The 15,161-nt window shown below is 41.6% G+C and overlaps 1 protein-coding gene across 4 annotated transcripts in view; it reads left to right on the top strand.

The window, feature by feature from the left end:
- The window catches only part of sfswap (splicing factor SWAP), a 189,788-nt gene that overhangs the window by 157,991 nt on the left and 16,636 nt on the right, over positions 1–15,161 (top strand). Inside the window, exon 17 of one of the 4 annotated variants that reach the window (XM_063074058.1) lies at positions 13,265–13,382. The exons of the other annotated variants lie outside the window; for them this stretch is intronic. Coding sequence (XP_062930128.1) covers positions 13,265–13,367 — 103 coding nt within the window. The 3' untranslated portion in view covers positions 13,368–13,382. Of the gene's footprint in view, positions 1–13,264; positions 13,383–15,161 lie in introns of those variants that run through there. 4 annotated transcript variants of the gene reach the window in all.

Genomic DNA, 15,161 nt, shown 5'->3' on the forward strand with positions numbered 1-15,161 from the left:
GGATCCCGAAATCCAGGCCTTATATGCTAGACTTGCACAGACCTCTGACCTCAGGAGGTTACAGGCACTTGTGCTTCCTGCCTACCCAAATATCCATAAGACCATAAGATATTACAACAGAATTAAGCCATTTGGCCCATCATATCTGCTGTACCATTTCATCATGGCTGATCCATTTTCCCTCTCAGCCCCAACCTCCTGCCTTCTACCTGTATCCCTTCATGCCCTGACTAATCAAGAATCTACTGTGTATCAACCTCTACCTTAAATATACCCAAAGACTTGGCCTCCACAGCTGCCTGTGGCAGCAAATTCCACAGAATCGCCAATCGCAAATGAAATCCCTCCTCTTCTCTGTTCTAAAAGGACACCCCTCTATTCTGAGGCCATGTCCTCTGGTCCTGGATTACCCCACCACAGGAAACATCCTCTTCACATCCATTCTATCGACACCTTTCAACATTCAATAGATTCAATGAGGTTATCTGATTCCTGATTCTCGGTCTCAGTGATCAGGGGGGGGGGGGAGGCTGGGTGTGGTAGGGTCATCAGGTATCCTTCAAATGATGAATTCTTCATAATATTAAATGTCCAGAAGAGTTTCTGGGCACAAGTTTAAAATAAATGTTATTATCAAAAGAAGATATGTCACCATATACAACCCTGAGATTCATTTTCCTGTGGACTTACTCAGCAGATCTGAAGAATAGTAACTACAACAGGATCACTGAAAATTCAACCAGAGTTCAGAAGACAACAAACTGTGCAAATGCAGAATATAAATAAGTAGCAATAAATAACGAGAACACAAGATATAATGGTCTCACAATGATATATAATATTATAAAACAACAGAAAACCTTTGAAATTTGTTTCTCGCCACTTGACCCACTTTGTCTGATCAGTAAAATTGTTGTGGTGGCACAGTAGGGTAGCATTACAGCACCAGCAATCAGGGTTCGATTCCCTCACTGTCTATAAGGTGTTTCTACATTTTCTCCATCACCAAATGGGGTTTCTCTGGATGCTCCGCTACGGGATTCCAAAGATGTACGGGGTTAGTAGGTTAATTGGCAGTCCCGCTTCAAAATTCAAAGTAAATTTATTATCACACTACACATATATTGCTATATCTAAACCTGAGGATTTTTTTTGCCAGCATACTCCGTAAAGTCCAATAACCGTAATAGAATCAATGAAAAACCGCACCAACTCGGGCATTCAACCAACGTGCAGAAGACAACAAACTGTGCAAAAACAAAAAGGAAGAGATAATAAATAAATAAATAAATGATAAATATCAAGATCATGAGATGAAGAGTCCTTGAAACTGAGGCCATAGGTTGTGGAAACAGTTCAATAATAAGGCCAGTAAAGTTACCCTCTGATTCAAGAACCTGATGGTTGAGGAATAGTAATTGTTCCTGAAACTGGTAATGTGAGTGCTAAGGTTCCTGTATCTCCTTCCCAATGGCAGCAGCGAGAAGAGAGCATGACTTGGGTGGTGGGGGTACCTGATGATGGATGCTGCTTTCCTGCAACAACACTCCATGTAGGTGTGTTCAGTGGTGGGGAAGGCTTTACCTCTGATGGATTAACTTCAGAATCCGATTTAATATCACTGGCATATGTCGTGAAAAATGTTGTTTTACGGCAGTAGTACATTGCAATACATAATTTATAAACCAATAAATTACAATAAATATATAGTAAAAAAATAAAATAAATGGTGCAAAAAATAGTACGGTAGTATTGGTAGGTTCATTGTCCAGTCAAAAATGTCATGGCGGAGGGGAAGAATCTGTTCCTGTTCCTGAAACGTTGGGTGTGTGGCTTCTTGTAAAATCACAGGGTTATACTGCACAGAAACGGGCCGTTCAGCCCAACTTGCCCATGCCAACCAAGGTACCTTCATGAGCTAATCCCATTTTTCTGTATTTGGCTCAAATTCCTCTAAACCAGGGATTTTCAACCTGAGATCCACGGACCCCTTGCTGGATGGTATTGGTCCATGGCATAAAAAGGTTGGAAACCTGCTCTGAACATTTCCAATTCCTGTACTTCTCCACACATATTTTAAACAGTGTAATCTAGCCTTCCACTGGCAGCTCATTCCTTTCAATCAATTTCAAACTGTCGTTCCAGCTAAAACTAAATTCAAGGTTGTTTAATGTGATTTCCAGTGCACAAGTGTAAAGAAGAACTCTTACTCCGGATCTGAGGCTGCTTAAATTAAAATAAGATTAAGAACACAATAATAATAATAAAAAACAAAAATATATTGCATATATATGTCATTATTCGAAGTAGCGAGTGAGAGAACTACATCCTGCAGGGTGGGATTCAATCGAAAACTGCTAATCTCCTCAGGAGTGAGTCATTGTTTGGAGTAACAAATGAGAGAGTAACATCTTGAAGGGCTGTAGTCAATTGAAGCCTGCAAGTCTTGTTGGGAGTGAGTCTTATTTGGGCCAATAAAAAGAAAGTTGTAATGGAGCAGCCATTGTGTAAGTGGGCCAGTGTTAGAGTGGTTCGGCCTTGGCTCAACAGGCATAGATGCAAGCTCTAAGTAAGTTTCTCTGTTATACATAGCCAGTGTGCTGAGAATGGGCCCAGATTTAAAGGTATGTTCTTCGAGTGAAATGTGGGAGCTTTGGGAGACCTCTAGTCTACCTGATGACTACATCTGCACAGGGTTCACTGAGCTGCAGTTCCTTAGAGACTGTATCAAGGAACTGAAGCTGCAGCTCGATGACCTTCGGCTCATACGGGAGAATGAGGAGGTGGTAGATAGGAGCTACAGGGAGGTAGTTACCCCTAAGTTGCAGGAGGCAGGCATGCGAGTGACTCAGGCAAGGGGAAAGGAAAAGGCAACCAGTGCAGAGTGCCCTGTGGCTGTTCCCCTCAGCAATAAGTATACCGCTTTGAATCCTGTTGGTTTGGTTGATGGGGGGGGTGGGGGTGGGACCTACCACAGGGAAGCTGCAGCGACCCAAGCTCTGGCACTGAGTCTGGCTCTGTGGCTCAGAAGGGAAGAGGAGAGTGGAGGAGTGCAGTAGTGATAGGGGATTCCATAGTTAGTGGTGTAGACAGGAAATTCTGTCTCATTGAGTCCACAGCACTCTGAAGGCGGTGAGCAGCCAGAAGTTGTGGTACCAATAACACAGGTAGGAAATGGGAGGAGGTCCTGAAGAGAGAATATAGGTAGTTGGTGAAAAGCTAAAAAGCAGGACCTCCAGGGTAATAATCTCTGAATTGCTGACCTGAACCAAAATAAGATCTGGTTGGCTGATCCATTTTTCCTCTCCACTCCTATCATCTGTCTTCTCCCTTTATCCCTTCATGCCCTGACCAATCAAGAATCTATCAAACTCTGTCTTAAATATACCGAATGATTTGGCCTCCAAAGCTGCCTGTGGCAACAAAATCCACAGATTCTGTGTCCTCTGTTCTTAGACTCTCCCATCATAGCAAACGTCCTCTCCACATCCACTCTGTCAAAGCCTTTCACCATTCGATAAGTTTCAATTAGGTAAAGGGGTTTCTAAGGTAAGGGGACCAAAACTGCTCACGGTACTCCAAGTGAGGCCTCACCAGTGCTTTAGAAAGTCTCAACATTATGTCCTTGTTTTTATATTCTAATCCTCTTGAAATAAATGCTAACATTGCATTTGCCTTCCTCACCACTGACTCAACCTGCAAGGTAACCTTCAGGGAATCCTGCACAAGGACTCCCAAGTTCCTTTGCATGTGTTTTCTTTCATTGAAATTAAATGTTTTCTTTGGTCAAATTTAGGATATTCATTAAATCATTGACTTAACGTAAAAAGAAGTGGTCCCAACACAGACCCCTGTGGAACACCACTGGTCACCTACAGCCAGCCAGAAAAGGCTCCCTTTATTCTCATTCTTTGCCTTCTGCTAATCAGCCTCTGCTTTATCCATGGGTTTTCCTGTAATACAATAGGCTCATAACTTGTTAAGCAGCATCATGTGTGGCACCTTGTCAAAGGCTTTCTGAAAATCCAAGTACACAACGTTAACCAATTCTCCTTTGTCTATCCAGCCTGTTATTTCTTCAAAGAGTTCCAACAGATTTGTCAAGCAAGATTTTCCCTTGAGGGAACCATGCTGATTTCAGCCTATTTTATCATGTCCCTCCTTGCGGACGGGTTTGCTAGAGTTATTGGAGAAGGTTTAAACTAATTTAACAGGGGAATGGAAACTGGGATGATAGGGCTGAGGATGGGGCAGTGTATACAAGTAGATGCAGTGTGCCATGAGACCATGATAGAGCAAAACTGCAGTCAGTGTGATGAGTTAAAATGTAACATGGGGACAAAGTCAAAAAGGGTGATGAAGATGTTATATTTGAATGAACACAGACAGAATAAAGTAGATGATCTTGCAGCAGTTAGAAATTAGGAGGTACAATGTTGTGAGCATCACTGATTCGTGGCTGAAAGAAGATCATAGTTACATTACAGTAAAAGGGCTGGCAGGTAGGCAGAGGGGCTGGTATGGCTCTGTTCATAAAAAATGAAATCACATCTTTAGAAAGAAGTGACATAGGCTTGGAGGATGTAGAATTGTTGTGGGTAGAGACAAACTGCAAGGGTAAAAAGACAGTGATGGGAGTTATATACAGTCCTCCAAATAATAGCCAGGATATGGGATACAAATTACAACAGGAGATAAAAAAGGGATATAAAAAGGGCAATGTTGTGTTACTCATGGAGGAATTTCAATATGCAGATAGATTGGGAAAATCAGGTTGGTGCTGGGTCCCAAGAGGGAATTTGTAGAATGCCTACAAGATAGCTTCTTAGAGTAACTTCTGGTTGAACGCACTAAGGGAAAGAAAATTCTGGATTGGTGTTGTGGAATGAACCAAATATGATTAGGGAGCCTACGGTAAAGGAACCCTTTGGAAGCAATGATCATGATATAATAGAATTCACCCTGCTGTTTGAGAGGGAGTAGGTAAAGTTAGATGTATCAGTATGGCAGTGGGACAAAGGGAATTGCAGAGACATGAGAGAGAAGTTGGCCAGAGTTGATTGGAAGGAGACACTAGTAGGGATGACGGCAGAGCAACAATGCCTGGAGCTTCTGTGGCAATACAAAAGATGCAGGGTAGATATATCCCAAGGATGAAGAAATATTCTAAAGGGAGGATGAAACAACCGTGGTTGACAAGGGAAGTCAAAGACAGAAGTGAGTGTAGTCGTTATTACTAAGGAGAAGGTGCTTGGGAAACTGAAAGATCTGAAGGTAGATAAGTCACCTGGACCAAATAGACATCACCCCAGGGTTCTGAAGGAGGTGTCTGAAGAGTGTGGGAGCATTAGTAATAATCTTTCAAGAATCATTAGATTCTGGAATGGTTCCAGAAGACTTGGAAATTGCAAATGTTATTCCATTCTTTAAGAGAGGGAGGCAGAAGAAAGCAAGTTATAGACCAGTTAGTCTAACGTCAGTGGTTGGTAAGATGTTGGAGGCGATTATTAGGGATGAGGTCTCAGGGTACTTGGAGGCACATGATAAAATAGGCTATAGTCAGCATGGTTTCCTCAAGGGAAAGTCTTGCCTGACAGTTCTGTTGGAATTCTTTGAGGAAATAACAAGTAGGATAGACAAAGGAGAATCTGTAGATGTTGCATATTTGTGAGGCTGCCTTACAAGAGGAGAGATGGTATTGCACTCAGGCCCCACTTAGCACTGAAGATGTGTTCCTTGGAGGTGGAGCGCTATGTAAGTCAGTGTTTTGCAAGGTCATTATAACATTACGTAAAGACATGTTTGCTTGATAAAATATATAAAAGCGGAGATACATGATATACTATTTTATGTATATGCAGTAATTCATGGAGTAACAAACACGCGAATAGGCCTAACCTGTACATCAGTGGAGCAGCGACACATGGCAGCAGCTACAGAGGGGAGGGAAGCGGGTGGTGGTCACATCTCAGAGGAGGGCCTGGGCAGTGGGTCCTCCTCTATCTTTGGCTTCTTCTTCAAGTGGGCATCGAGAGTTGAGGAGGCTTCGCTCCCAGACACGGGGATTATCGACGAACTGGTCCATCATTTGTGTGATCACGGTGATGCTAGTGTTGAGGAATTTTGTGGTAAGATTTCTTAATAATGTTTCATCTTCATCTTCTCCATCCGTGTCCTCAGATTCACCCAGGATGTGTTGCTCTGCCATTTCTCAAAGCTCTTCATTATTAAGGCTGTCACCATGAGAAGACATTATGGGTAAAAAGAATGGAATAAATTGGCAAGGGAGCAAGAACATTTAACCACGTGAGGGAGGCAGAGAGTGAACTAATACGTGATTGGTTGTGGTGGCTCAGAGCATATGTAAAACATTCTCCTTGGCTGATTGAATGTTTACTGTAATGGCTGCCACTCTTAAGAAGAGGTCATAAGTATTGTTTAGAATGAATTTTTGTCATTTAAAAAATATATAATAAAGAATTAAATAACCGCGTTGCAATGAATCAGCGGTATGCAGGGTCTGAGTATACAAGAAAGATTCTAGCATCGATAGAAGATTGGCTTACTGGTAGAAGACAAAGAATTCTGGTTGGCTACGGGTGACTGGTGGTGTTCTGCAGGGGTCAGGGTTGAGGCCATTTCTTTTCGCGTTATATTTGAGTGATTTGGATGATAAGTTTATGGCTTTGTGGCCAGGTTTACGGATAATATAAAGGTAAATGGAGGGACAAATATTGTTGGCAGCAGGGAGTCTGCTGAAGAAATGACAGATGGAATATAGAGTAGGGAAGTGTATTGTCTAATTGAGGGTCATCTAATTGAAAAGTATAAAATATTTAAAGGTCTAGATAGAGTGGATGTGGAGAGGATGTTTCCTATAGTGGGGGAGTCTAGGACCAGAGGGAACCACCTCAGAATAGAGGGGTATCCAGTTGGAACAGAGTTGAGGAGGAATTCCTTTTGCCAGAGGATGGTGAATCTGTGGAACTTATTGCCCTGGATGGCTGTGGAGGCCAAGTCATTGGTTACATTTAAAGCAGATGTTGATAGGTTCTTGATTAGCCAGGGTGTCACAGGTTATGGGGAGAAGGCAGGAGAATGGGGTTGAGAGAGATAATAAGTCAGCCATGATGGACTCAGTGGGCCAAATGGCCTAATTCTGCTCCCATGTATGGTAAGATAGCTTATATAAAATTTATAGTTGATATAAATTTGAAATTAATTGGGGAAAAAACTGAGGAATTTAAGAGCTATAACGAAAGTCTGTGCGAACTTTCACAACTCTGAACAACTAAATATATTTAAATCAACTATCAATAAGCTCCTAGACCTTGGCTCAATGACTCCTTATGCAATTTGGATCCTTGATTTCCTCACAGACCTCGGTCAGTTTGGATTGGCAAAAACGTCTCTTCCACAATCTCCATCAGCACAGGTGCACCACAAGGCTATGTGCTTAGCCCCTGTTGTACTCACATTATACATCTTGAGATCTGTTTGCTTACAGGCAGCCACAAAACAAGAAACCCGAAGAACCCAAGTCAGAAAAAGAAAGGCCATAGCCACTGCGCAGGATAGAAGGGTAAAAAGCACATATCCTGCAAACAGTAGATGCAAATGACAGTATTCCGAGCCAGACTGAGTCCTTGGATCTGCTCCCCAGAGCAGTCAAAGTAGTAGGCCCAAGCCTGTATCTCAGTTCATCATATTAATAGGACAAAAACGCCATGAAACTAGCAAAGACGACATCCACTGGAGAGGAGATGAACCGTAGGAGAATGAGCTAAATCAGCCTGACTCTCACCTCTGTTCCCAACACTTGGGGTAATCTATCTGGACAGGCATATAAGTTGTCCAAGCACCAAGTAGTGCCTCGCTCCATACCCAGCCCGAAGCCATTCTCGATCTCACAAATCGGCTCAGCAATTGGTGTGATCCAGCCTCGCACCCGGGTTAGGTGGACAGGCATCATAACTCTTCCGCATGGATTCCTCTACAAGTCGTTCACTCCAACAGCAATAACAACTCCATCTGCAACTACGACTTGAACACGTTGTGCTCTGCCTTTGCGATACACCAGTATGGCTCATCTTTCGAATTAGCTTCACCCTCACTTGCTTCTTCATGTTTCCAGTGATAGTTGATCACAATTTACTTTAGAAAAAGCATTATTAGTATGTTTTTCATTGTATTTCTTGCCATCTGACTACCAGTAGGCTGTCACACAATTTCAGTCGCGCCATCTTAACCAGTAATAGTTATTACCCCTTAACCACCAGGCTCTTGAACCAGAGGGGACACTCAACTTCACTTGCCCCATCACTGAAATGTTCCTACAGCCGATTCACTTTCATCTCATGTTCTCGATATTCATTAATTTATTATGATTTCTTTTGTATAATTTATTTTTGTATTTGCATAGTTTGTTATCTTTTGCACACTGGCTGCCCGCCCTGTTGTTACGATCTTTCATTGATTCTGTTATGATTATTATTCGAAAGGTTTAGTGAGTATGCACACAAGAAAATGAATCTCAGGGTTGTATATGGTGACATATATGTACTTTGATAATAAGATTTACTTTGAAGCTAAACAAAAAAGGAAGCTTCTTCTATCAAATTTTCTGTGCCCACTGTTTCTTCCATTTGATTACCCTCGGCCCTTGGGAATTACTGTTAGAGCTGGAAAATCCAATGAACTCTTGTCCTTTCCTATTAACACACTCCAATGCAGGCTCCAGTGACAGGCAGTTCACTAAGAGGGAGACTGGACTTCAACCTCTCCGAGATTTTCAACCGGCTAATTGGGTTCAAGCTGGCACTACTAAGCAGCTCTGCTGGTTGTTATGCATCAGGTCAGGTCCATAAAAGTCTAATCTGTTTTGAATTGTCAGACTTGTTACTGCCTGCCTCTCACCTATCAGCTTCTGTATAGTTTCATTAAATATATTCCATAATCTTGTGACACCTTGAAATTCAGCTGTGGTGGCTACTTTGCCCACAGAAATGTTTTATTATAGTTTTGAGTTCATGTCTGCTTCATCAAAATTATCCAGCTTGGTGTGACCTCAGTCACGAATTTGATCAAAATCAGGTTTATTATCACTGACACAAGGGAGATTGCAGATCCTGGAAATCCAGAGCAACACACAAAATGCTGGAGGAACTCAGCAGGTCAAGCAGCATCGATGGAAGTGAATAAAGAGTTGACGTTTCAGGCTGAGACTCTTCATCAGGACTGGAAAGGAAGGGGGAAGATTCCATGAGAGGGGAACGAGGACAAGCTGGAAAATGAAAGATGAAGTCAGCTGAGTGGGGGAGTGGGGCATGAAAGAAGAAGCTGGGAGGTGATAGGTGGAAAAGGCAAAGGGCTGGAGAAAAAGGAACCTAATAGGAGAGGAAGGTGGACCATAGGAGAAGGGGCACCAGTGGGAGGTGATAGGCAGGTAAGGAGAAGAGGTAAGTGGCCATAGCGGGGAATATTATCACATATGATGTGAAATTTGTTTTGCGGCAACAGTACAGTGCAAAGGCCTAAAAACTGCACTAAATTACAAAATAAAATAATAGTGCAAAAAGGAGAATAATGCAGTAGTGTTCATGGACTATTCAGAAATCTGATGGTGAAGGGGAAGAAGATATTTCGGTGCCATTGAGTGTGGGTTTTCAGGCTCCTGCTCCATCTCCCTGATCAGTGTATATCGCATGTCAGAATTACAAGAGATTCTGCAGATCCTGGAAATCCAGAGCCACACACACACAAAATGCTGGAGGAACTCAGCAGGTCAGGCAGCATCTATGGAAATATCAACTGTTTATTCATTCTGTACCATGACCCTTCCTCAGGCCCTGGATTCACCACTAATCTTCCAAGAGCTGTGTCTGTGGACTGCAGGTGGGTCCTCGCCAGTTGTCGAGACATTTCTGGAAGTGCAGCTCTTGATCACACAATGGAGGGGTGGACACTGTCTCCTTTGCTGAATCTCACTGATCAGCAGAATACTGCACCCAGAGGCTCAGCCCAAGTATGCCTGGTCTCAGAGAGCAAGGCACCAATGAGTTTGGGCAGGCCGATCATTTTTATGGGATGCCACGGTAGCATAGCAGTTAGCACAATGCAATTACAGCTTCAAGCATTGGAGTTTGGAGTTCAAATCCTGCGTCCTCTGTAAGGGGTTTGCAGGTTCTCTCCATAGAAAGTGTCAGTTTCCTTCCACAGCCTGAAGACGTACTGGTTAGTAGGTTAATTGGCAATTGTAAATTGTCCCGGGATTAGGATAAGGTTAAATAATGGGTTGCTGGCAGTGCAGCTCAAAGGGCTAGAAGGGTCTGGTCCAAGCTGAATCTCTAACTAAATAAATATATACCTAACACACACAAATGCTGAAGGAACTCAACAGGTCAGGCAGCATTTATGGAGGGGAATAAACAGTCGATGTTTTGGGCTAAGACCCTTCATCAGGACTTAATTGGAATTTAAATTGTCAATGTAGATCACCAGATAGACAGAACACCAGTACAGATTTTCAAGAATCTTTGTGAAGGAGATCTCTCTTTCTGAATTGCACTGCCTAACAGAATATGGAAAGTGTGAAAAAAGCTCAGCAGATCAGCCAAATTTTTGAGAGAGAAATTGAACTAATGTTCTTGAAAACATGTTTACTCTCTCCATCTGTACATAACATATGCCTTTGTCTTGCAAACCTATGATTCAGAGCTTTTTGCAGTGGTATTTCTTTAGCCAGAGAGTGGTGAATCTGGAATTTATGGCCACAGATGACTGTGGAGGCCAAGTCATTGCGTATATTTAACGTAGAGGCTGATAGGTTCTTGATTAGTCAGGGTGTCAAAGGTTATGTGGAGAAGATAGGAGAATGGGGTTGAGAGGGATAATAAATTAACCATGATGGAATGGCAGAGCAGATGCGATAGGCCGAGTGGCCTTATTCTGCACCCATGTCTTATTGTCTAAAACGTGGAAATCAAGAAAATTAATTAGATATTATTTCCTACTGTAACTATTGGCTGTCATTTTTTGGGAGATTTTACATTTCTTTATGGCTTTGCTCTTGTTAACAGTTCATTGGACTTTAAGTTATCAAAGATATTACAGTAAGCAATGAATATATTTGGTTCCTGATCTCACCCAGAACTTGTAGGCAGTCCCCCTTCTACTAATTGCTGTGAAAGTGATTGAGTTTAATCATAGAACTTGCTGTAGGTATCCTCCAACTCTCTATCCCATGTACTGTACATCTTTAAGGATTCTCAGTTGTCTTTCTTACATTGTGACCATCAGGGAGGAGGTACAGGAGCCTGATGACACACTCAACAATTCAGGAACTGCTTCTTTCCTTCTGCCATCTGCTTTCTTAATGGACAATAAAGCCATGAACATTACCTCACCACTTTCTTTGCTTTCCTTTTGCTGTTTTATATAGATCTCCTATAAAAAGTATTTACCTCCTTTGGAAGTTTTCATGTTTTATTGTTTAACAACATTGAATCACAGTGGATTTAATTTGACTTTTTTTGACACTGATCTACAGAAAAGACTCTTTTGTGTCAAAGTGAAAACAGAGTTCTACAAATTGGTCTAAATTTATTACAATTATTAAACACCAATTAATTGATTGCATAATTGCTCACCCCCTTCAAGTCAGTATTTAGTAAATGCACCTTTGGCAGCAAGTACAGCCTTAACTCTGTGTGGATAGGTCTCTATCAGCTTTGCACATCTGGACACTGCAATTTTTTCCCATTCTTCTTTACAAAACTGCTCAGGTTGCATGGGGATCGTGAGTGAACAGCCCTTTTCAAGTCCAGCCAAAACTCTCAATTGGCCACACTAGGACATTGCATTAACCTTGTTGTTTTTAAGCCATTCCTGTGTAGCTTTGGCTTTTTGTTTGGGGTCATTGTCTTGCTGGAAAACAATTCTCCCAAGTTGCAGTTCTCTTGCAGACTACATCAGGTTTTCCTCCAGAATTTACCTATATTTTGCTGCATTAATTTTACCCTCTACCTTTATAAGCCTTCCAGGACCTGCTGCAGTGAAGCATTCCCAAAGCATGATGCAGCCACCACCATGCTTCACGATAGGGGTGGTGTGTTTTTGATGATGTGCAGTTTGGCTTATGCCAAATATAGCATTTAGTCTGATGGCCAAACAACTTAAGTTTTGTTTCGTTAGACCACAGAACCTTCTTCCAGCTGACTTCAGAGTCTCCCACATGCCTTTTGGCAAACTCTAGCCGAGACTTCATGTGAGTTTTTTGTCAACAGTGGCTTTGTCTTTGCCATCGTCCCTTTAAGCTGTGACTGATGAAGCATGCAGACAACAGTTGTTGTATGCACGGTCTCTCCCATCTCAACCACTGAAGCTTGTAACTGCTCCAGAGTTGTCACAGGTCTCTTGGTGACCTCCCTCACTAGTCCCCTTCTTGCATGGTCACTCAGTTTTTGCTGCTGTAGGCTGATTTACTGCTGTGCTGTATTCTTTCCATTTCCTGATAATTTACTTAACTGTACTACAAGGGATATTCAGTAACTTGGAAATTTTTTTGTATCCAACTCCTGACTTGTGCTTTTCAATAATCTTGGAATTGTTTGGAGTGTTCTTTTGGCTTAATGGTGTAGCTTTTGCCAGGATACTGACTCACCAGCAGCTGGACCTTCCAGATACAGGTGTATTTTTACTACAATCAATTGAAACACCTTGATGGCACACGGTGACCTCTATTTAACTAATTATGTGACTTCTAACACCAAATGGCTCCTCCAGTGATGATTTGATGTGTCATATTAAAGAGGGTGAATACTTAAGCAATCAATTATTTTGTGTTTTACGAGGGGTGATTGATAAGTTCGTAGCCTAAGGTAGAAGGAGTCAATTTTAGAAAACCTAGCACATTTATTTTTCAACATAGTCCCCTCCTACATGTACACACTTAGTCCAGTGGTCATGGAGCATACAGATCCCTTCTTTATAGAAGTGGTCGACAGCAGGGGTGATTGATGATAGAAGGAGATGAGTTATTAACTTGAAACTTTATGCATTATCACTCAAAGAGTTGAACTGCACATCCATGTACCGAGAGCATCTTAGACCTCCAGGTGGTCCACAGCAGGGGTGATTGATAAGTTCGTAGCCTTGGGTAGAAGAAAATGAGTTATACAGCTCTTGTTACATGCACGTGCAGTTCAACTCTTTGAGTGATTATGCAGAAAGTTTGAAGTTAATAACTCATCTCCTTCCACTGTAGGCCACAAACTTATCAATCACCCCCTCTGTGGACCACTTCTGGAGGTTCAAGACGCCGACTTCTACAAAGAAGGGATCCGTATGCTCCACGACTGCTGGACTAAGTGTGTAAATGTAGGAAAAATAAATATGCCAAGTTTTCTAAAATTGACTCTTTCTTTAGGCCACGAACTTATCAATCACCCCTTGTATATTTGTAATTAGATCACTTGTAGAAATCTGTTTTCACTTAGACACAGAAGAGTCTTTTCTGTTGATCAGTGTCAAAAAAGCCAAATAAAATCCACTGTGATTCAATATTGTAAAATAATAAAACATGAAAACTTCTAAGGGATGAGTACTTTTATAGGCAGTGTATATAACTATACACACTCACACACCCATACAAACACAAACACACACAGTACTGGTTAAAATAGGAAAAGGGTTGGGAAATGGAAATAAGAGTACTTGGATTTGTATTAGCTCAGTAGTGTTAATTGCTGTTTGGTAACTGGAGAGACTTAATATACAGTATTGTGCAAAAGTCTTGTATAAGTTCCTAGCACTTTTGTATGGTATTTTATATAATTACTTCTAAATTTAGAGTAGGAGGGGGCAGGGAGAGGGGAATCATGTTTGGGAAAGGGGGAAGGGAGAGGGGAGGGAACAGGAAGTGCCAGAGAGACATTCTGTAATGATCAGTAAACCAGTTGTTTGGAATCAAATGACCTTGCCTGGTGTCTCAGGTTGGGTTTGTCTGCACCCACACCCTCCCCACCCCCTGACCCCTGCTGCTGGCACTCCTTCTCTGCCACCTGTCCCACACCTCTCCCCTGGTACTCCACCCTCACCGTTACCAGCATCCTTTGTTACTGCCAGATTTACAAATTCACTCTCTGCTCCACATTGACAAGTCTGATGAGGCACCCTAGCTATGTATATATATATACACACACACACCTAAGACTTTTACACAGTACTGTGTATAAACAATATATATCTTATTGTAACTTGTAATTTTTTAAATTATGTATTGCAATATACTGCTGCTGCAAAGCAACATATTTTATGAAATATGCCAGTGATATTAAATCTGATTCTATACATTTGTACATTTTATTTTTCAAGTTAATTTCAAGATTTTTAAAAACATGTTTAAGGCATTCGATTGGTCTTGGAATTGATTTTTGTAGTACTGGATTAACCAAGATCAAGAGAAATGTAATTATGCTATGTTTAATTATGCTCATGAGAACCTTTATTTCTCTGTGCAGTCTGCCTAGTTTGCTGTCACCAAGGCAAGACTGGTGCTTTGCTCTCATCATAACATGGTGAGTTAGAGCAGCATTTTTAGCCTTAGTATGTTGTTTACTTAAAAGCAACAGTCTGAGGCTGGTAATGGCCTGGAGATGGCAGTTAATACTATTAGGTTCTTCTTGTTTCACCCATTGCACTGCTGGTGTTCAGGGCAATAATGAAGGTCCTCCATCAATGGCGGTGTTCATGGCTTCCTTCATCATGTCAGTAGCTTCCTCTGGATTTTCACTGTCATCGGTCATGCAAGTCCTGGGTGGAGACTCAAGAATACCATCACACTCAAATATAGAGGGATTTTTCATTGCTGTTTCCGGGGTTCGGATCTGAGGACACATTTTGGTTTGGAATGTTGTTGTTCACTTCAATTATTTGCATGATTTGTGTTTCTTTTCCTTTCTCTTGCGCATAGGGTGCTGGTCTTTTAATTTTTTTTTAATTGGGTTCTTTCGGGTGTCTTGCTTTGTGGTTACCTGTAAGTAAACAAATCTCAAGATGGTATAATTTATACATGCTTTGATAATAAATGCACTTTGAATCTATAGTGTCATTTAACTAGTACATATTTCCTTAAGGTATTTATTTGATGGATTGTAAATCTT

The sequence above is a fragment of the Mobula hypostoma genome, chromosome 21 (genome assembly GCF_963921235.1).
Source record: "Mobula hypostoma chromosome 21, sMobHyp1.1, whole genome shotgun sequence".
In the NCBI taxonomy this organism is placed as follows: Eukaryota; Metazoa; Chordata; class Chondrichthyes; order Myliobatiformes; family Myliobatidae; genus Mobula; species Mobula hypostoma.